General features: G+C 35.1%; 1 protein-coding gene across 1 annotated transcript in view; it reads left to right on the top strand.

Moving 5' to 3' along the window:
- The first annotated feature begins 9,552 nt into the window (after window positions 1–9,552).
- The window catches only part of c19h18orf21 (chromosome 19 C18orf21 homolog), a 38,954-nt gene continuing 23,646 nt past the window's right edge, over window positions 9,553–24,860 (top strand). Inside the window, exons 1-3 of the mRNA XM_056480431.1 lie at window positions 9,553–9,774; window positions 19,753–19,772; window positions 21,812–22,011. Of these exons, the coding sequence (XP_056336406.1) occupies window positions 9,701–9,774; window positions 19,753–19,772; window positions 21,812–22,011 (294 nt within the window). The 5' untranslated portion in view covers window positions 9,553–9,700. The remainder of the gene's footprint in view (window positions 9,775–19,752; window positions 19,773–21,811; window positions 22,012–24,860) is intronic.

Raw genomic sequence — 24,860 nt, 5'->3', positions numbered from 1 at the left:
TCGTGTCAGACCCAACTTCCTCTGTCAAGTGTTGAACCTGAAGCCCTGTGTGAATCTGGCGGAAGGTCACTGGTTCAAGTCTTGGCTGGGCCAGTTGGCATTTGTAGAGTTTGCATGTTCTGCATGGGTTTCCTCTGGGTGCTCCGGTTTCCCCCACAGTCTAAAGACATGCGGTACAGGTGAATTAAATAAACTAAACTGACCATAGTGTATGTGTGTGAATGAGTGTGTATGGGTGTTTCTCAGTACTGGGTTGCAGCTGGAAGGGCATCCGCTGCGTAAAACATATGCTGGAATAGTTGGCGGTTCATTCCACTATTGCAACCTCTGAAATAAAGACTAAACGCTAATTTGTACTTCTGCGTCGAGCGCATGCCCATGGTCTGTCACATCCTTCAGGTGGTTGCATAGCCCTTGCCATGGCTGACGCTGACGTGCACCTCTCAAAAAATGTAACAACACGTCTCAATAACATGTAGCGCAAGCTCTGTGATTGGTCGGCTTGGTAGCAGTGACGAGTATGTGCGATGCTGAACCACAAGCCAGATGAAGTGATTGTTTACCGGTGTCCCGTATCGTGAAGGAGCTCCAGATGGAAACTTTTGTTTTGTGTTTATTCATTGATTCACTTATTTTCTTTTTGGCTTAGTCCCTTTATTAATCTGGGGTGCAAACTCCACACAGAAAATGCCAACTGACCCAGCCGAGGCTCGAACCAGCTACCTTCTTGCTGTGAGCGCTTAGAAAAAAATGAAATACCTGTGATGAAACTCAACACGGAACATAAAACCTACTGTCGGCTAGCGTTTCAGAGGTGTTATTGCAGAGCGACACAAACAGTACACAGAAATATAAATGCACAACTATGCACAAGGCAGGCACCGTGGGTCACACCAATCACTCGATGCAGAAGTATAAATCAGCTTTAGGCTGCAGGAAAATGAATGAATGAATGCATGAATGAAAGAAAGATTCTCACAACCAAACATGGTCCTTTATGTTTCACTATTTTTTAAGAGTGTGGATTTTGCCAATGTTAATGTCAAAAACTAGACTGGTGAATTAAAATCAGACTTTTGCTACACAATAAGCCTGAGTTATATTAAGAAAAAGTAGGTCAGCTATTTAGACATTTGTTCCTTTGCTTACCTGAATTGCTTTTTATCAGCGCCTCATTGAAATGGATTTAAATGGAGATTCATGGTTTGCTGAGGAAGCTGCATGCAATTAATGAAAATTGTAATTAAAGAATTGATGTAAGCTAATGAGTGCCGCTTACACAATGACGGCACAGAATGAATTTATATACGTGTTCAGCCTTGTAATTGCCTATTGCCTCCTTCAAAGACCACAATGGTGTACTGTACCCACCGAAACAATAGGCAAATCCCACGGAGAAGCGTTTAGAAGGATATCGATGTGAATAACTCTGCAGAGATACGCTTTAAAGACCTTTTCCTGTGTTATAAAGCCAACATGGATCTGTGCCCGAGAGTGTGGGCAATGACCTTGGGGTCAGTATGAGGGTCCATTGTGCTTGGTCCCACAACAAATGGTCTTATAGTCCTTCCTGTGTGCCAAACAATGGATGTCCAGTTTTCAACAAGCCCACTGCAATCCGCAGCCCAACAAACATCCTTCTTCTGTACCAGGCTCAGCCATCTGCAATGTCTAGTGACAGGAACTGCACTTCAATCAGATCCATGAACAATCGGCCAGGGGAAGCGCAGGGGCCGCCTGGGGGAATTAATTTGCAGGGGCCACCACATTGGACACATTCTGTTTTAATCTTAGTAAACTGGGTTCTTTTAAATCAATTTGTTCACAGGAGCTGAATGAAACGATGTGAAATTGCGCATTGCTTTGGTGATGTGCGGACGCTTATCAGAATTTGCATTGCTTTTTTAGTAGTATTATGGATTTTTGATCAAACTTAACCCTCATAACGTATTCAGAATCTGAACTACTTTTCTGTTATACATCCATTTGGGACACAGTCATTATTTTTATAATATTTTTCAACCAAAACTATATTTTGTTGATTACCTATTTCAAATGAATAAATAAAACAAAAGTGTTGAATTGTGTTTAGAAGGTACGAATAAACATACCAATTTTATTTAATAAAATGAATGTTCCTTTTTAATTTTGAACTTGTCCATTGCAAATAACATATGGGATACAAAAATAATAATAAAATAATATATAAATATTTACATTATTCATTTAGCAGAGGCTTTTATCCAAATGAGGATAAAATAAGCACTTTGAATCAACAGAGATTATATATATATGCTACATATGTTTTGAACAAATCATGGATGGAATGAATGGAATTTAATCCAGTTCCTTTAAATTTATAAGTAATGATGATTGCCCTAAACAGTCCAAACTTCAAAACCTCCATATCTACACATTATTCACAAAATTACTAAAAGGTTTTCTAACAAAACAACCGTTTTCAAGGTTACACCGCGGTTTGCAAAAGTGAAGATTTTAAAACCTCCATAGTTTTCCTGCTATTCCGTTTCTACAGTATAAGTAAGCTGTGGCTTTTTTAACTTTTTTTGTGTTTTTAGGAAAACTATCTCCAGCGAAAAGATATCCTAAGATGTCGTTTAAATTGTAAAGAAATCAGTGTTTTTGAAACTAATGAAGTCAATGATTCATTTGAATTATTCAACCTGACATGTAACTGTTCCAAATATTTTATCTTAAACATTAAAAAATTTTGGTTCAAAGGGGGTAAAAGTTTCTTGTTTTTTACCCAGATATTTAAAAAGAACATATTTTAGAGCAGTAATCACAATACCATAAAACCGTGACATTTTAATCCAAGGTTATCATACCGCCAGAATCTATACCGGCCCATGCCTACTCTGTCTAAGGCATTCGGCCCAACCACCTTCCCATCATTCTACCTCTCTTTTCGGATGGAATGGTGGGCCAAATCAAAATACCATGGGCCCACCTTTGGCCTGCGGGCCCTATACTTTGGGCATCTATATTTTGTATAAACTTATTCTACATTCTTATACCCAATACCTTAACTACCTTAATAACTATTAATGAGGAGCAAATTAGGTGTCGATTAAAGCAAAAGTCGAAATGGTGTGCCAAGAGCAAGAAACAAACCTTAAAATAAAGTGACCAAAAATTCAAAGTATTGTTTATATAAAACAAATTGTTACAATGTCAGATTTTTCCAATATCATGCAGCCCTATTTTGTTTCATTTTTAGGACATTTTTATACATGATAAAAATGACCCTGAATGATTTATGAAGGTTAACAAGCATACTGTGGAAAACACTTGTAGCCTCTTTCTAGTACATACACTTGACATCTTTGTAGAGCCAAACTTCAACACTTCATTGAAAACAATGTAAAAAAAAACCTATTAGCTACAATCTGATTATCCTGGGCAAGACTGCATCTCGTGGTTCAAGAATAGTTGAGTAACTGTGCTAGATGCAGTTTAATAGGTTTTTCTTGCTGCAGAATAATAGTGTGCAATTAATTACCTTCCTCTGCGATGTTCTGTCTAGTGGTTTTGAAGAGTCTACTTGTGTAAAATAAATAGTATCATGAGTGTTGTTTTCCTTTTCAGTGGCCCACTCCACCCTTCATAGCATCTATACAGCTGCATGGATGTTACTCGCTGCAGTTTTCTCTTTCATCTCACAGTAGGCAGTGTTGTCCCTTGAGATACATACTAAAAGGTCTGAAGAATTTATTTTCTTCTTTACAAAACATTTGGTTCAGGGGTCAAGGCCAGATCAGCAATTAGGATCCTTTAAACAATAACGTCAATGACATCTCAATGTAAACCAAAATGATTGATATGACCAATCAAATTAATGTAGGCGTTGTTTACTGGTTCATAGTAGCACCACAGAGCAAATTCCAGTGGAAAGCTTCCGTTTAACATTGAGAGTAAAGTAAGATTAAATTAGCAAAACTTTGATTAAACTTGATGAAAACTATGATTGGTGTTTTGTTAAATACACTGTACAAAATGCTCAGTTCCACACTATCGATTTGTGTTGGGGCAACATGAAAGAATTAAGTTCACTTATTAGTTTTAACAAAATTTAAGTTGATTGAATATAAACAATCAAGTTGTCCCAACAAAACCTCAAGAATTGTGTTGTTTCTGCTTATTTTAACTAAGTAGTTTGAACAAACAACAAACAAACATCATTTTTACAGTTTACAGAAAATGTTAGGCTAAACGACTAATAGCATGAAGTTCCCTGTTTCGAGGTCAGGCTGAGCCATTATGGTTTTCTGTTTGTAGTTTGCATGTAATTGGCATGTTTGCGTGGGGTTCATCAGCTGCTCAGATTTCACCCACAATTTAAAAACAAGCAAACAAGGTTGGGCGAATAATCAAATGTGAATATTGATATACATTTACATTTACCAGACGCTTTTGTCCACAGCGACTTACAATTGAAGAGGGATTCAGCGATTCACAAGAAGAGGCAATATACACAAGAAGTGCTAATTATAAAAAGGAACTGTTAGTGCTCAGAGAATTAAGTGCTAGAGTCAGGAGTGAGGAGTTTTTTTTATAGAGAGAAGAATATTTCTACAGGTGTTTGTCAAGCCCACTCACCTGTGTGAGGCACACTCAGAATTGCATAATGTTTGAGGGTGTGGTCAACGTACACTCATTCTAAAAACTTACCTTTGTCTACATTTCTGGAGATCGCAAATTATGTTGCGAGGGGAACGTTTGTCTGCATTTCGTCTTTACAACAAACGCGACGGCAAAGTAAAAGGGGGAAACAAAAACAAAAGCCAAAAAATAAATAAACAATAAAATAACAGAGTGAGAATGTGGTAAGATTTGAAAATGTGGCTTTTCTTTTCTGGATTGCTTTTGAAAACACTGTGGTTGGGCTTGGGATGTGGGTGTGCTTTCAGTAGCGATCAGTCGGTCAGTCAACAGTGGCCTCTGGTGGATTTATTCAAGAAGAGCAGACACGAATGGCACTCGCGAGAGAAATTTGAGATCTCAGAAAGCATAAACACTGGCCTCTCTGGTGACCTCTGGTGGATTCGCGAAAACAAAAACTGCAAAAAAGTAGCTCCTGGGACATATTTGTCGCTCTCCATAAATGTAAATAGGGGTACATTTTCAGAATGAGCCTGTTTCGAGTCCTAGCTTGACCAGTTGGCATTTCTGCGTGGAGTTTGCATGTTCTCCTCATGTTTTGCTTGGGTGCTCCGGTTTCCGCCACAGTCCAAGGACATGTTCTATAGGTTAATTGAACTAAATTGGCCATAGTGTATTGTGTGTTGAATGTGTGTGATGAATGTATATGGGCGGTTCCCAGTACTGGATGAATGAATGAATGAATATAGATTCAACTGAACCGTGGGTATCCAGAATTCAAGTAGGGACTCATAGACCTTTCCCATTACACCCCTCCCCCCTCTCTCAATATATTACCCTGTCATAGTAAAGTAAATAAAATGCCCCAATCTGTTTTTTCAAGAGCAAAATTAACTGTTAAATGACAAACAAAAACTTTTCTTTTGGAATAAAAAAAAAATCTAATAATTTGCTATTCAAATTTATATTGTGGGCATCATGGTGGAGCAGTGGGTAGCAGGATCATCTCACAGCAAGAAGGTCGCTGGTTCGAGCCTCAGTTGGGTCAGTTGGCATTTCTGTGAGGAGTTTGCATGTTCTCCCCATGTTCACGTGGGTTTTCATCGGGTGCTACGGTTTCCACCACAAGCCCAAATATATGCGGTAAACTAAATTGGTCCACAGTGTATGTGTGTGAATAAGAGTGTATGGGTGTTTTCCAGTACTGGGTTGCAGCTGGAAGGGCATCCGCTGCGTAAAACATAGGCTGGATGAGTTGGCAGTTTGTTCTGCTGTGGCAACCCCAGATTAATAAAGAGACTAAGCCGAAAAGAAAATGAATGAATGAATTCATATTGTTTTCATCAAGATAATATGCTCTTTCTTTCTACAATATTTTTTTGCTTGGCTGATATAAAATAATTTATAATCATATGATAATCTATAATCATTTTCTTAAAGAATTTACTTATGTAAGTTTGTTTAAGCCATATTTAAAAGTCTATTCCAAACTCTGCAATGAAAGAAATGTTCTTTCCACACTCTGTTCTATTCTTGTCCCGCTGACAGACTGACGCATTGAACAGAGCAAAGAAATGTTTTTGATTCCAATACAGGGTTTCATTAAATTGTCTGCACTATTTTTATTCATTGTCAAAAGTAAACAAGACAAAATCACCATCTAAAAGTGCAACTATCTAGAGGTTTTTAAATTTGTTTCTGCATGACATGACAAGTAAAACGAGGACATACAGCATAACGGTGCCAACTCACTTCCAGCTCTCATATCCATCTGTCGTTTTGCCAGCGAATGTGAGACTGGTGCTTTACATCTACATTCGGGTGCAGTGACAGAAGTATAAGAGCCCTGCCTGCAAGTTTTAACAGAGCGGCTCACATGGATCTCTGCACCTCCTGAGCTTTCATTCGCAGGTCTCAGCAGAATCAGAGTTGGTGTTGCATTACATATTCGTTGAGAGACTCACTCAGCTCCCTGCCTCCTACAAGCCGGTTTAGCGTTTCCAATATGCTGACAGCACACTTCATCCCCCTCAAGATTTTGGACCTGTGAAAGGCAAAAGGCTTTATTCGTCCTTACAAGCGGGCTCACTTAAAAAAAGCACGGTTGATCGAGCCAGAACAACACGAGGAAGCAAAACCCTCCTGTATAGTTTTGCAGTCATTGACACTGACATGCAATATTTTGAGCTCCAATAAGCAAAGTCCCTGCCAAATGTCTGCCTCATATGCAAATAACACGTTCAAGGACAGAAGGATAACCAAGAAGTGTTCATTATAACACATCTATTGTGTTTTATAATGACACCTACAGAAAATAACAACAACGAATTCATACAGTAAACAAGCCATTTTGTTGGAAAACAGTGGCTATAGTTGCCGCCAAAATCTACATAAATAATAGCCAGTCATCGTCTGTTATAACAATAAAGAAGGAATAATGTAAAGAAAGAATGATGGTAACGATTAATAAACAACAAATGACTATTTACAATCAACACAATTTGAAATAAACGTTTACAAGGACACAAAAAAGTGCTGTATGCGCCTACCTGCAGCCGGAGTTCAGTGACACGCGCTCCCGTGAAAGGTGACGCACCGGGGACGCACTCGGTCATCAACCGTTTCTTCTTCAGAAAATCTCCGCGGTGAACGAAAGCCCGTTCAGAGTCCCCGTACCTTGTTTTCTTCCCGGTCACGTTATGTGAAGCCTCGTTCACAGCGCTGTAGTGTCATATTATTTGTCGGTGAGTTACGGAGCGCGCGTCTTTCTGCCTCTGCCTCTCTGGCCGCGCGCCCGCTGAGAGTGAACGTGAACTGCTTTCTGCTCTGCCTTAAATATCCAATTTCATCGACGCAGCGCCGCGGGCCATTTGAGTCCGTGATGATGATGATGATGATGATGATAATGATGGTGATCTGTCGAAGCGACGCCGCAACAGGAGGAGTCCAGATTTCGAGTAATGTTAAATGGGCTATTAAAGTCCCTCGACAGTAATTGAGGGAAAAATGTTAGAAACAGTCTTGCGTTCTGCCATAACAGATTCTTTCTTGTTTCTTTTGAGTGTTTGACATTACAGTTTGAATTTGTTTTAGAGTAACAAAAATCTAATTATTAATAACAAAATTAAGTTTTTTATATTAATTATTCATTTTCTTTTCGGATTAGTCTCTTTATTAATCTGGGTTCGCCAGAGCGGAATGAACCGACAAATTATTCAGTATATGTTTTACGCAGCAGATGCCCTTCCAGCCGCAACCCATCACTGGAAACTCCCATACACACACACTCAATTTTAGCATACCCAATTCACCACGTATTTTGACTTGTGGGGGAAACCGGAGCACCCGGAGAAAACTCACGCGAACACGGGGAGAACATGCGAACTCCACACAGAAACGCCAACTGACCCAGCCAAGGCTCGAACCAGCGATCGTGCTACCTACTGCGCCATCATGTTGCCCATATTATATTATATTATATTATATTATATTATATTATATTATATTATATTATATTATATTATATTATATTATATTATATTATATACAACAGTTCTCACTGGTTCTCGAATCTGATTGGCTGATAGCCTTGAGATATTATGCAATATTAGAACATTAAGAACATTAAATAAAACAATGCACGCCTCCACCAGTGCTGTAAAACAGCCATATTGCACTGCTACTTGTGTGATATTACTCATATATTATATTATATTATATTATATTATATTATATTATATTATATTATATTATATTATATTATATTATATTATACAAATTAATGTATCATAATTATTGGTCGTTTATTTTTTAATGGTAATAATGATGACAATGAATATATAACCATCATTATTGTTGTCTTTATTGGTATTATAGTCTTTTTCTGTTTCTGTTTCAGTTATTTTATCGTGTCTACAGTTTGAACCAATATTTGATTTTTATCTTGTTCTGTTTATCTTTTTAAAAATCCTTAAAAAAAATTATTATTTAAAAATAGTTTGTCAAAAATACAGCATTTTAAGAGTATTATTAACAATATTTTACTATCAAATTGGTATTGTAAATATATTTACATGATAAATATATTTGGGAATTTTAGATTTTAATTTTGACTGTGGTTACATTGAATTTCCCTATTAATATTGACTATTTAAGTAATAATCATGACAATTTCAACAACAAACCATTAATTATTATTAACAATTTAATTAAACAAATATAATGTTGTATGCTTTATGATTTATTGTTATTATTTTTTTATTAAAAATCTTGACCTTGAAATGTCTGTTTTAATTTTCTCTACGATAGCACAAGAATTATTATTATTATATAATTTTATGTAATGTAATATACACAAGGTATGCAATATAAGTTAGTTTGATATAATGTTGTTTAAAACTTACATTCAAATTTTATTATGTAGGCTATGTTATATTATTATTATTATTATTATTATTATTATTATTATTATTATTATTATTATTATTATTATTATTATTATTATTATTAAAGATCTTGTCTTTCATATGTCCTGTAAAATCTGCTGATGAAATCAATTATTTTATTGTGTTTTACTTATGCTTTAAAAGTAAAACCGCATTAGGACCCCTCACACAATAACCCTTGCATATTGGAGTTAAAGTTATATCATATTTAGGCTATTTTTAACAGTTGCATATCCTACATGTATTATGATGGTCTGCACTAAAACGGTATAAGATGAATAACTGTGATTACATTGACAGAATAGTTCTAAATACAATATAAAATAAATTAAATCAGCAAAACACAGTAAGCAGGTGCGAGTAACCTAAATGGCATTCACTTGTTAAATATCCTTTTTAGCGGTCAATCACTGCAGTCGTTCAAAACTCACACTCCCATAATTCCTCGCCCGCATTGAAGAATTATGGGTAAAGTAGAGTCGGGCACTTCCTGCATTCACGTTGGAGAAAGATAACGCACGTGGTTTTAACAGTTTATTTAATGTACCGATGTTAACTGATAATAAGTTGTATGTGTTGTAAATTCGACGCTGAATTTTCATCTTAAAGGCTGGGCTGGAAACGCAGACGCGATGACCCACAACTTTTTACTGAAGGCTTCTTTACTGTACAAAGACATTTGTCCTGAACAGTCGCGCTTTCTCCTGTAAGTACACTTTAATTTCCATTTACAATTTTCATATTTTACATGGCTGTTAACTGTACTTTACATTCGTTTCTCCATGTTTACTGCTGTATTGTCATGAAGTTACCAGTAGATGTCAGACGTCTCTCTCTGTCAACTCGTGATCCATGCTGTTATTGTTAAGACATTTAAGTTTTAATGCAGATCATGTTTATGTCTGATAAAAGTTTAACCGACATTTAGTTTTTGCTTTTTGACTAAACAAATTGGACTACTATGAAAATACAATATGTGTTTTCCTATAGAAATACTAATAATTATTAATATTATAATAATACAAATGCTATTGTTTCATATTGTTCGGGTGGAATAGTTTAATATGTTATTTTAATTATTGTTTATTATTATTATAATTATGAAAATAGGTATAGTCACCATATTAATGACAAAAAAGCATAATAGCAGTTTAAATGTTCTGTATAATAATGCAGATATTAAGTATTGATAATGTAAAACTTATAATTATAATAACAGCAGTATTGCTATTATTTAATATTGTTAATATGAAGTAATGTAATGTCAAAATTAAAGTTACATACAGTGCTCTGCATAATTGAGTGCACACCATTTTGAAAATGAATATTTTGATCCATCTCTCAGTGAATATAGGTAATGTATTTTGATTCATTTGAACAAAACCGATATATTTATCCAAATAATATTTTAGTCACCAAACATATTTAGAAATTTAAAAAGATAATACAATTAAATTCAAACAAAATATTGGGGGAAAAATTACAACCTACAAAAATTCAACTAAATTTTTCAATTTTTTTGCTTCTCTTGATTTGACCTCTTTTTTTAAAACTTGTATTTAATATTTTTCTATAACATGTACATTTGGGTGTACTAGTTTTTTGACATTAAGTTATTTTGTTAGATAAGCTCCAGATTTGGCTTCAGTTTGGCTTCTGACTAATCTAATGTATATGCATAAATATAATATTGTATAACTTCCTATTAAAATGTGAATTTAAAAGATAGATTTGTGAGGCGTGTACTTGTATATGCTGAGCACTGTACTTCATGTTGTTGTTATTAGAAGACATTTAATTTTTTTGTCAGTGCAGATCATGTTTATGTCTGAGAATAACTAAACCGACATTTAGTTTCTGCTCTTTGACAAAACACAATTGACTACAATGAAAATATAATATGCATGATGATCAGTGGTTTAAACAACAATAATATAAATTATTTTTATTGATTTTCCTATAGAAATACTGATAATTATTAATATTATTATAATAAATACTATTGATATTATTTTAAATTGTTAAGAATAAGTAATTTGATATATTATTTTAATTGTTTAATGTTGTATTTTTTGGATTTTTTTTTGTAAATGCAAGAGGACCATTTTAATGACAAAATAGCATAATATTAGCAATATTAATCTTTCTTGGTTTTTGCTATTGTACAGTAAACGTTTGTATAATAAAAACTATAAATAATGCAAAAATTATACTTATAATAACAGTATTGTTATTATTTACTACTGTTAATACAAAATAATTGAATGTTAATATTAAAATATGTAAAATAACATATATGGTGGCGCAGTGGGTAACGCTGTCGCTTCACAGCAAGAAGGTCGCTGGTTCAAGTCCCGACTGGGCTAGTAGGCGTTTCTGTGTGGAGTTTGCGTGTTCTCCCTATGTTGGTGTGGGTTTCCTCCGGGTGCTCCGGTTTCCCCCACAAGTGCAAAGACATGCTTTATAGGTGAATTGTGCAAGCTAAATTGTCCATAGTGTATGTGTGTGAATGAGTGTATGGGTGTTTCCCAGTGATAGGTTGCAGCTGGAAGGGCATCTGCTGTGTAAAACATATGCTGGAAAAGTTGGCGGTTCATTCCGCTGTGATGACCTCTGATTAATAAAGGGACTAAGCCGAAAAAAAAAAGAATAAATGAATAATAACATATATTATTAGTTATTAGCACTACTGCTACTACTAATAATAACAGCAATAATAATTGTGTTATTACTAATAATTTAAGCTGCTGATAAAGTAAAACATGTCATGTCTGTTAAATTCTCAATATTTGAAATTAATGTTAATTTTATGTAATAATAATGGTATAATCAATAGTTTACAGACAATAATACAAATAATAAAATTACAATAACAATTGCATTTTTAAAAATAATTTTATAATAATATTAATAGTTAATTCATTTTCTTTTCGTCTTAGTCCCTTTATCAATCTGGGGTCGCCACAGCGGAATGAACCGCCAACTTATCCAGCATATGTTTTACGCAACGGATGCCCTTCCAGCTGCAACCCATCACTGGGAAACACCCATACACTCCCATTCACACACATACACTACGGACAATTTAGCTTACCCAATTCACCTATACCACATGTCTTTGGACTTGTGGGGGAAACCGGAGCACTCGGAGGAAACCCACACCAATATTAATATTGTTATTGATAATTAAATTATTTTATTATTTTTATTTTTAGTAGTAAATAATTACAACATATTATGTACAACCAAGGTTTAATGACAGAGCAAATAAATAATAGCAAAGTAAATCACGTGTTTTTACTGATCATTTAATGAAAGTTCAATATTGTAATGAAAGATCAATGAATCAATAACATAATTATAATATAAATTCTTCTTATTTGTTTTTTTTTTAAATACTTCTTCTGTTTATACTATTTTAATACTTAATACTAATTGTTAATCTTAATGCTGAAATTCTTGTTTTAGTGCACAAGTGCATCTTGTTTACATTTTTGTGAATAGCAGAAAAGCACCATCAATGTGATGAGATAAGCACGTGCGCTCAAATCTCATCAGCTAAACAGTGTGTTAGTAATTTAGCAGTTTTTGTTCGCTGTATTGGGTTAATCACACGTGTAACATTATTAAGCACATGTCCCTTTAATATACTGAAAGTGAAGGGAACAATTTCTCATCTCATTTGAAAAATCCCTAATAATCACCCACTGCATATATGAATTGCACCTTTATAGATTTAATCTTTTTAACCAGTGTTTTGATCTTAAAAAGCATTGCAGTTTATATGAAGTGTCAATATTGGAGAACAGTTCGTAAACACTTTTATGGTTCATTCACATATCAAATGTTTTTCTTTAATAGTTTTTGTCTTGTTTCTAGTCCATATATCTAAAATTTCTTAAATCAAGAAGCATTTTCTAGACAAGAAAAAGATATTTTCTTGCTTTCAGAAAGTAGATATTATAAATAAGTAAGTTTGTTCATAAAACAAGCAAAATAGTCTGCCAATGGACTAAACCAAAATATGAAAGATACACTGTAAAAAACGCAAATCGATTAAGTTAATGTAACTGTTTTAATACATTTTAGTGGATTGAACATAACAATTAAGTTTGTTCCAAAAAACCCTTAAGAATTGTGTTGCTTCAACTCAATTTTGAGCAGATTGGCAGATACTTTGCTTGCGGTTGGTTTATAATGGCATTGGATGAGAACAGAAGGATGCATGTATGCTTAAAAGTAGCATATTGGGAAACAGTTTCTATCTTGCAAAGTCATTGAAAGCAGACACTTTTAGCTGACAGGGTTTGTCATATATTTAAGTAAATAACCATCAGCTTAACATATTAACACCAATCACTATGAGGAATCATAAAGTGTTCTTTAATTTTGATCATAGATTTTATTTCATTCATTCATTCATTTTCTTTTCGGCTTAGTCCGTTTATTAATCTGGGGTCGCCACAGCGGAATGAACCGCCAACTTATTTAGCATATGTTTTACTCAGTGGATGCCCTTCCAGCTGCAACCCATCACTGGGAAAGTTTTTTTATTTTCATTTTTTCACAAATATTGAATACTGTGCTTCTATATATTTATTTATATATGTTCCCCCTTATTTATGCTTTTGAATTGCATTATGAGACCTTGATCTTTCTTCCAACAACTTTTAACTGTAAAAAGTTTGAATAAGTGACTTTTATTAACATTTTTAATAGCTTAAAGTGATATATTGTCTGAGTTGTTGTTGTACACTCACTAGCCTATTTATTAGGTACACCTTACTAGTACCGGGTTGGACCCCTTTTGCCTTCAGAGCTGCCTTAATCCTTTGTGGCATAGATTCAACAAAGTACTGGAAATATTCCTCAGAGATTTTGGTCCATATTTACATGACAGCATCACACAGTTGCTGCAGATTTGTCGGCTGCACATCCATGCTGCAAATCTCATGTTCCATCACATCCCAAAGGTGCTCTATTGGATTGAGCTCTGGTGACTGTGGAGGCCATTTAAGTACAGTGAACTCATTGTCATGTTCAAGAAACCAGTCTGAGATGGTTCGCGCTTTATTGACTTGGCGCGTTATCCTGCTGGAAGATGGGTAAACTGTGGTCATAAAGGGATGGACATGGTCAGCAACAATACTCAGGTAGGCTGTGGTGTTTGACATGATGCTCAATTGAAATAGGCTCAAGAAAACATCCCCCACATCATTACATCATTAACCACCACCAGCCTGAATTGTTGATTCAAGGCAGGATAAATCCATGCTTTCATGTTGTTGAAGCCAAATTCTGACCATCCTTCTACCATCCGAATGTCGCAGCAGAAATCGAGACTCATCAGTCCAGGCAACGTTTTTCCAATCTTCTTTTGTCCAATTTCGCTGAGCCTGTGGTGTAGCCTCAGTTTCCTGTTCTTAACTGACAGGAGTGCCACCCGGTGTGGTCTTCTGTTGCTGTAGCCCATCCACCTCAAGTTTGGATGTGTTGTGTGTTCATAGATGCTCTTCTGCATACCTCGTTTGTAACAAGTGGTTATTTGAGTTACCGTTGCCTTTCTATCAGCTCAAACTAGTCTGGTCATGGCATCAACTGACCTCTTCTGACCTCAACTGACCTCCTCTGGCATCAAGACATTTGAAAATGTCCCACAGAACTGCCACTCACTGAATATTTTCTCTTTTTCAGACTATTCTCTGTAAACACTAGAGATGGTTGTGCGTGAAAACCCCAGTAGATCAGCAGTTTCTGAAATACTCAGACCAGCTCGTCTGGCACCAACAACCATGTCATGGTTAAAGTCACTTAAATCACCTTTCTTCCCCATTCTGATATTCGGTTTGAACTGCAGCAGATCGTCTTGACCATGTCTACATGCCTAAATGCATTGAGTTACTGCCATGTGATTGGCTGATTAGAAATTTGCATTAATGAGCAGTTGGACAGGTGTACCTAATAAAGACTTATTTCTTTATATATTATTTCTCATACATTATATTATTTCAAGCTAATATAATGTCAATAAAAGTCACTTTATTAAACTGTACAGTTCAATTTTCAACATCAAAAGACAACAGAGCAGAGATCAAGGTTCCGTAATGCAATTCACAAGAGTAAATAAATAGAAAATACTTGTGAAATACAAAATACGGAAAGCGTTTATTAACAGATTTTTTTTCGATGTGTATGACTATGAATCGTTTCCTAATCGACTCAATTTTACACTCAAGCACATTTCATAAGTACTTGGGAGTGCTTTAAGTGTATTAGATATTGACTGTGTTCTCACAGCAGAGTGAGTGAAGATAAATAACACACAGCCTTGAGTTGTGGCATGTTTTCCTTGGATTAAATGTCTCCCCGGCCCATGTTCAGATTTCATGCACTGCATGTTTTGAGCATTAGTTGCTTGTTGTGTTGGAAGAGCACAGGGTACATTTGTAATGACTCACGGCGGTTCTGTGCGTAGCTTACTGGAACCCGTCATCTGAAAGAATGCTTGCCATGAGACCTTTTTAAGAAAGTGCGCAGAGGTTGCATTCTTGTTATAAATCTCTTGTGTTAAGCCTCTTAAATGGAAGGCTGACTGTCTATATCTTCCACAGGTGTCATCATAAGGCACGTTTTGCTTCTGTCGGTAAACATAAGCTGTTGTGTCCGGTTTGGAGTTGTCTAAAGAAGACTGTAATGGGGCATTATTCTCTTTCTTGATTTTAATCGCAGAGGTTTAGAGTCTTTGTTGATAATAATCATGCCTTGACAGCACATTGTAAATTAAATTACAAGGGCTTTTTTCTTATCCTGGTTGTGAGAGCACTTAAAAGGAGCTGCATTATTAAATAGGTACATTTATTTAAATAAGATTTCCACAAGGGGGAATCATAGCCATTGGCTTAGTTGGAAGTAGCAGTAAGCATTTCATAAATTACACAGAATTAATTAATTTATAAGGAAGAAAACAGTGATCTTAAGCATGATCCAAAATAGAAGATAAACTAATTGTAAATAAAGTAAATATAGTAGGACTGCATGATATTGGAAAAAAAGTGTTTTTTTTTTTCTACAATTATATATTTTGAAATTAATATAATTTCACCAGATGACTTAGTTTAATTAGTAATTAATGATTTAATAGGACAGTTAATCTGCATAAATGAAACACACAGCGTTTTATTGATTTAAAAAAAAAAACAAACTTTTATGCTCCTATCTGTATTAGAGTATAAATTGAACAATTAAATGTAAATAACGCTGCATAGTCTTCATTGGTTAAAAAAAGTTAAACACAATTAATCTTTAATAAAACTGCTATTGTTATCGTTTAAACCAACACAAATGGTTTAAATGCACTTGAAATCTTACCTGAAACTCTTATTCTGTGACGTGACTATTGCGAATTTACACATAGCAAAATTGATGCTGAAGAAATTTATTGTGCAGCCCTGAAATAAAGTCTGTTTTTTTTCTTTTGCAAAAAAGCTGTATTTTAAAAATCAAGCTTTTTGGTAGTTCAACAAAATACAGTAATCAGCATTTGAAGTCAATCAAAACCTTTCATCAAAGTTGTGATAAAACTGACAATTAAAAAAAAAAAAAAAAACTAGTGCATATTTTCTGACTTTTCAGAAAAGCTCAGAGAAATAACAAAAAAAATGAAATGAGTGTTAGTCAAAAAGTATAAATTAAAAAAAGAAAATAAATAAGAAAATAAAAAATTGTAACCTTTTAATGCAATAAAAACAAAGTTTTTGTTTGCAAAAGACAATAATAAGATGATACTTTTAGACAACACTAAAACAAGTTAAATAATTAAGTAAAGAAAATTATAGAAAAAATTTCATTCATTCATTCATTCATTTTCTTTTCGGCTTAATCCCTTTATTAATCTGGGGTCGCCACAGCGGAATGAACTGCCAACTTATTCAGCATATGTTTTACGCAGTGGATGCTCTGACACTGTAAAAAGGTCATTTCCAGCCACTAGACTTTTTTTGACTGGAGATTCGAGTGTCATCGAGTGACAGAATCTTGTGGGAGTACTATACAGGAGTTATTAAAAGGGATTATAGATAGGGGGATAGGGATGCTCAAAATACCCAATTAACCGCTAACCGTTGCGTTTGTAACCGGTTAATGGTATCAGTTAAACTATTAAAAAATATTATTTAATATATTTTTGGAGAGGTGCTTCTTTTTAATGGTTTACAAACGGCCGCGTGTGTTTTACACGCTGCTTATGCACCTTGCACACCTCATGTTTTGCAGTTGCACGATCTGTGCTCCCAGTTGAAATAAAAGTCTTTACAAATCTTGAATATCACAAGTTTATTAAATGTTACGATTATAACAACATCGACAGCAACACTCGCACACAATACACAGCTGATTCAGTCATTTCCTAGTGACATTAAAAAGAGCACCACGCTTCTTTTTTTTCTTGTCAACAAAAAGGCGGTGTGGTGTGCCTCCCGTTTTTGGAAAGAAAAAGCACATTCGCTGTGATCGGCCCCCAAAAATATGCAACTGCAACACATATATGTTAACTCGTGAGATGGTAACACGTGCATACAGATGTATTATGCCAAAGAAGCAAGGTGAAAGAAGGATATTGCTGGTCACAGTTTGACACAGACGAGTTGATACCAAACCAGCGCTGACCGCTTCTGTCCTGGATCATAAACTCAACGAATAGGCTCCTGGTGATTTGGTGTACAATCAACAAACAAATCTTTTTTCCATTTGGAAAATTACAGTTATTAATAGTTCTTATATAATATCAATTTTTAAAATAGCCTACATAAGATTTTTTTTAGATGTTTGCATAATGAATAACTGCACTAAACTGAGGCTCTCATTTTATAGCTTATAAAACATGTATGCAAATTAATGCAATATCATATGTAAACAACTAAATTGCTATAGTAGCCTATACTTTACAAAAAATCAACATATGAGCCTTAAGGTTCGTTGTCATTGTCTATTATCACACGCAGCATGCGCACACATGAACCGCGAGTGAGACAGAGGAAATAAGTCGTAATCGTAAGACATAATCTTTAAACTAATGACTTCTATTAAAAATGTTGACAGATGTTTTGTGATATAATAATAACAGCGCAGCATTAATTAAATGCATATGGAGGTAGCCTGATTTTTGTATTTTTTTATTTTTTGACGGAAGAATGGATTGGATTAATGATTGGAATAAACAGCCTATGCCGGTTTTTAAAAAGGATTCAGTCAGTGTTTTAGTTTTGTAATCTAAATTTGTCATTAATGAAAAATATTAAGGGCAGGACTATTTATTTTATTCTTTTTATTTTGTTTATTCTGTTTTTCCTATGTTGTTGGAAATGCTGCAGGTGCGTGAACATGCTCTGTTATGTTCTGTATGCTGCTGTTCGCATGTAATAAATCAGTATTTTAAAATGCAATATTTAATATGTCACAATAAATAGACACGTCAATAATTTTTTATTTATTAAATTATATTTTAATACTAATCTGACCAGTTAACAGTTAATATTCAGTTAACGAGCGGCGGTTGTCGATTGGCAAAATTAACCGTAATGTTTATTTAAAAAAAAGGCATGGCAGTAAAACACGAACGCAGTTATAAATGTTTTGAAACATGTGCTTGTTTGTTGTGAAAAATTCGAATGACAAAATGTAAAAAAAAAAATACTAATTAGTGTATCTGTTTTCTTGCGTGTGCAGCCATGCTGCCGTTGTAGCTGGTGTATTCTGGGAAACTTTCGTACCCCTTGGTTTCGAGTGTGGTCGGGAAAAATCTCGGTTTCAAGGGGTATCTAGCCCTTTTGCTTAGCCCTACGCCTTCAAGATAAAGAGAATTGGGACACCCCAACCCTTCACGTGAAACGAGGGGTAGGGGTAAGGGGAAACATATATCGATATATATTACTTATTTTTTATTTATTTTTTTGCTAAACAAATGCATAACTTTGTTTGTAAAGTGTTAGGATGTTTGGAGGCCATTTATCAGACTTCATAGCAGGCTGGAATTATTTCCCTTCACACTTCATCACCACCCAGATAACAGCTCAATGTCCTCTCAATGGGAACAAGAGGTCTGCCCTGGCTCTGTGGGACACGCTGGGAAACATCCGCTGTGGCATTACAAACACTTGCAGATGATGGAGCAATGCATGATGAGAATTAAACTGCCCCCGTTAGCATACACGTGCCACACAATAACAACAGGCAGCTTTTAGCAATGGGAACTAATTTTAGACAGGATTATGAAGCTTAGACAAAGGAGGCTGGCAGAACAACACCATCTCCTAAAATTAGCAAGGACACTCAAAGTCTCGAGAGGGAAATGAAAGCCCCGGGGGAGTCACGGTCATAAGTTCAAGCACCGACAGCATTTTGACCTCAGTATTTTTAAGGAGTCATGCTGTAATTCTTACTGAGTGCATTGATTGCTATTAGACTGAGTGTATACCAGACTGCAGCGTTTTCTGTTATTCACACACTGTTGCAGAGTATCTGCCCTGCATGTATGAATCTATAAGATATAAACAAACCGCAGGCTTACTTTTAGATGGGGCACAAGACCAATGCCAAGATTGTGAATTATTCATATGCTGCAATATTTGAGTATAACTATTTTAGTCTGAGATTTACAGCTTAACTCTTTTTTTTGTTTTTCTTACAGGCAGAGGCATCAGAGCACTGGCAAGTTATAGCTTTATTTATATTAATATATTTAAACATTATTTTATCTGTCCGTCTGTCTATCTGTCTGTCTGATTGTCTGTCTGTCTGTCTGTCTGTCTGTCTGTCTGTCTGTCTGTCTGTCTGATTGCCATTCTATCTATCAATTTATCTGCCTGTATGTCTGTCAGTCTGTCTAATTTATCTCTCTGTCTGTCTGTCTGATTGTCATTCAGTCAATCTATCTATCTATCTCTCCGTTCGTTTGTCCGTCCATCCATCTACATGATAAATCATGCTAGCAGTGTGTTAATAATGTTAGAACCATGCAAGCGACATGCTAAAATGTTATCTGTTGGCTAAATCATAAACATCCATCTGAATCATGCAAGAACAAAACTGCTACAAATAGTTTTAAATGGTGCTACAGTCATGCTAGCATACTACATCATGCTAGCAGTGTAATAATCAAGTTAGAACCATGCTAGCAACATGGTTAAACATTAGCAGTTGGCTAAATCATGCTATAAACATCCATCCATCTCATAAATCATGCTAGAAGTGATAATCATATTAGAACCATGCTAGCAGCATGTTAAGCTGTAGCAATTGATTAAATCATGCTAAACACCCTTCTATCAATGCTAAAAATAGTTTTGAATGGTGCCGCAATCATGCTAACATACCAAAGTATGCTCGCAGTGTGGTAGTCATGTTAGAACTATGCTAGAAATATGTTAAAATGTTTGTTGGTTAAATCATGGTATAAACACCCATTTTCATATTCTAAATCATGCTAGCAGTGTGGTAATTGTATTAGAACCATGCTAGCAACATAGTAAAATGTTAGCTGTTGGTTAAATCATGCTATAAACATTCATCCATCCGCATGATAAATCATGCTAGCAGTGTGGTAGTCATGTTAGAAGCATGCTAGCAACCTGCTGTAATGTTAGCAGTTGACTAAATCATGCTATAAACATCCATTCATCTGATAAATTGTACTAGCAGTGTGGTAATCATGTTAGACCCATGCTAGCAAACTGCTATAATTTTAGCAGTTGGCTAAATTATGCTATAAACATCCATTCATCTGATAAATTATGCTAGCAGTGTGGTAATCATGTTAGACCCATGCTAGCAAACTGCTATAATGTTAGCAGTTGGCTAAATTATGCTATAAACATCCATTCATCCATCCAATAAATCATGCTAGCAGTGCGAGAATCATGTTGAAACCATGCTAACAACATGATAAAATGTTAGTTGTTGGCTAAATCATGCTATAAACATCGATCAAAATTTTTCTAACTTTAATGATCTAATTTTAATTATTTATCAAAAAATTGAAGCGCAAAATATTATCTCATGCTTTTACTGTAAAGTTTTGTAATATGTTTTTATTTATATTAATTTGTTTATTTTGTATAAACTCTTATTGAAATATGAGGTTGTTATTGAAGTTACTAGTATGTATTATTTGTATTATGTATTAGGTTATTATTCATTGATCTTGCCATGAAATAGCCGTAGGTTGCCGATATGGCAATAAACTACATATATATTAAGAAACCTCATTTAGATGTCAAGTCAAATGTTTAAGAATGCAGAAATATGAAATAATGAAATATAAAAAACTAATGATTGTAGGCCCAACATGAAATATGGTAAACATTGTGCTTATGCTTGCAACTTTCTCACCATTCTGTTATATAGAACAGCCCTAACATGTGGATGCAGGTAACAATTGCCAATGTTTATTGTCTATACAAGACCTTGTCAGCAACACAAAAGAAAGTTGGTTTTAAAAGGTAGGGTGCCCCTCGCTAAATCCATTAAGTCCAACCACAATTCCTGATGTAAAACTAGAATCCATTTCTACGGCCTTTACAAACCTCAAAGACAGCCCGACAGCGGGGTAGGATGACCACATATTACAAAAGCTGTTTTCCAAAGTCCAAAATGCCAAACCCTCCTCAGAATAGAGCACAGCATCACCTGCTTTATTTTAACCAGTTGCCATGCCAAAAACCTTATCTATATTTCTCCCTCTGTTTCAGCCGCTGCCCTGCCGCAGTCTATAATCTGCCCCTTCTGTTTCGAGTGGCGGACACTGGGCAATCATCACGTGCGTCTGCGGCCCAAGCGAAAGCCCACGGCGGGGATTAGACGACTTCTGAAGAGAGAGTCTGCAGGAAAGAGACTCAGCGCTGAACAGACTGCAGTCCTGCAAAAGTTTAAAAGAGCCTCCAATGCTCTGGTGAGGTCAAGGCCACCTGTTTTATGTCCACTTCAGTTTATTTTCTGCCCTCAGTATCATAAGTGCGGGTATTTAAGATTAGATTAGATGTATGAATGGAAATCTGAAATAACATGCACCATTTTAACGTTGAGTTGAAGACCAAAGGATTCATATTTATAAAATATTTCCCAAGTGATGTTTAACAGAGCAAGGATTTATTTCAGAATCAGAATTTTATTGCCAAGTGTGCTTCACACACACAAGGAATTTGTTTTGGCTAAAGAAGCTTCCAGTGTACATAAAGTGACAAGTGACAACACAAATAAATCTGAAAAAATAACATAATAATAATAAAAATGATGAACATTAAACAGATGCAGTTAGTGAAGAAACCTGGATGTTGAGTTGTATGTACAGATTGTTATAAATATACAGGTTATAAGGTGCTGTGTACAAGTGCGAATGTAGAAGGTATTGCATTGTATATTGATATAAGGTGCTGTGTACAAGTGCGTATGAGAAAGTATTGCACATATTTATTGCACAGTAGGGGAATATTTAACTGTTCATAAGGTAGACAGCCTGAGGAAAGAAACTTTTCCTGTGTCTGGCTGTTTTTGTGCTTGGTGCTCTGAAGCGCCGACCAGACGGTAACAGTTCAAACAGGTAGTGTGCTGGGTGTGGGATTTCCACGGTATTTCCTATTATATTTTTTCTTCTGGAGAAAGTCTTATTTATTTTTGCTTGGCTGGAATCATAAGATTTTTAAATATTTTAGAAATTGTCAGTATTATTTGATGCCTAAATAATTTTTTTTCCTGATTAGATACATATAAAATCAATGAATTATCTAATTCACATAACTTGCCAAGTTAACCTAAATAACTTAGTAAAGACTTTATATTGCACTTTAAGCTGAATACTAATATCTTGCAACTAGTGGTGGACCGTTATCGGCGTAACGTGCTGCGATAGAGAATCTTATCGTACGCTAAAAATAATATCGCCGTTAATTTATTCTCAAAGTTGGGTTGGGAGCTGGATCTATTCTGCACAAGCTATGATGACTTTCACCTTGACATTTTAGCGCGGATGTATGCCTGACCGGTGAGCCGTCTGACAAAAAGGGCCCTTCTGAATCAAATCCACAGGATGCCTGACTTTAACTGCAGTTCGGAACGTTCACTTTAACTTATGATCATTTCATTCCCCCGTGACCAACTGGCGTATTAGACGCAAATAAGGTGTAAGGACTGGTGAGAGTGTTATGGAATTTAATAACGCACACCAAATGGAAAGAAAAAAAAATTCCACATTTCGCAATGTGAATGTGTGTGTGTGTGCGGTGCTTTACTGACAGCCAGGTGTGTGGATCTTGTCGGAAAATATGGCGAAAAGTCCTACATGATGGTAATAGTTTGATTGCGGTGTTTACTTCAACAATGCCACTAATTATATGCATACTCCACAAGTCTTAATTCCATTTCTGTCTAGTTCAGTTATGACTTCAGTCGGATTAAGGTCATCAGAAATCGCTGTTGTGAGTTTATGTGGGCCTACGGTTCAAAATTATGCTTAACTGAATAAACAGTTAGTAAACACAAGTACATCTTATTGAACATCATTTATTTTCATCACAAATTATCATAGTAGAACAGTTTCTCAAGCAGTTTGTGATGCATTTTGGAAACAGGAGATGAGCCCCTGGTCTAATGTGCCACCTGGCTTGAGAAACCCGTTCTCAAAGACTCATTAGTTGGGTAGCACACATATTCTGAATGCCTTCGGCAGAATCCAAATGAGCTGTTTTAATCTAGATTAATTCCGAGATTAATGTAGATTAATCTAGATTAAAAAAAATTTATCTATGCCCACCTATACTTGTAACATAACTAGTAAAATATTATGTACTGTCATTATGCAAAAGACAAGTGTTATGTTACATTATTGTCTGAAAATAAAATATAAATAAAATGTACAGTAAATAAATAAATGAATGCATTTACAACTGCAAATTAAAATTAAAGTAAAATCATACAGACTCCAAACTCCAGAATGTTTAAGCAGGACTTGACAATAAGCTGTTGAGTTATTTTAAAGTAATGCACACCCAATGTGGAGATGAAGTCATGGTATAAGGCAGTGTGATGTTATCAGATATTCTGTGAAAGCATGATTATTATGATTTAATAGATCAATTTTAAAGCTAATAAATGGGACAAGTGCAGTTATGAAAGAAATGGATGGATTGATTGATTATTTGATTATTACCTGATTACAAATTTTCAGCAGTATCATCATCGCTGCTAATAATAATACTATCATGCTACCGAGAAATTAGCTTTTCAGTTGCAGTTTTCTTCATGTAGTTGCCAAACACTGATGACAACACATTACTGTGTGAGTGTGTTTCCTTTTGTCTGTACTGTGTGTGTGCACATTTGGATTTATGTGTTCTTTTTATAGACATTATAATGTAATTTCTAGCTAAGATATATAAATAGTCTGTTGTAAATAATTTGGCATAGTACATAACTGTAAGCAGCCAAATCCTGCTTGGAGCTTCTTTCACTGTTAGTTTAGCTGAAAATACCTCAGTATTTTTAGCAAGCAATCAGAATCAAGCATTCAACAGCTTTGTACAATAGTTATAAACTCACAGTAGAAGTTATCAATGCAGTTAGGGGTGTGCTGTACGAAAAAAACTCAAATATGTTTAATTATATTTCATGTTAGCAGTACATTTCACAATGATTTAAATAGGCAGCCTAGTTTTCCGGAAAAAAAGGCTTTATATAATAAGCAACTTAAATACTTCAGATAATGAAAATTATCTTATTTCATTACAATTTCCCATTGGATTGGGC

The sequence above is a fragment of the Danio aesculapii genome, chromosome 19, assembly GCF_903798145.1.
Source record: "Danio aesculapii chromosome 19, fDanAes4.1, whole genome shotgun sequence".
Taxonomy (NCBI): domain Eukaryota; kingdom Metazoa; phylum Chordata; class Actinopteri; order Cypriniformes; family Danionidae; genus Danio; species Danio aesculapii.
Note: the sequence above shows the minus strand (reverse complement) of the source record. Positions and strands in the feature narration are given on the sequence as shown.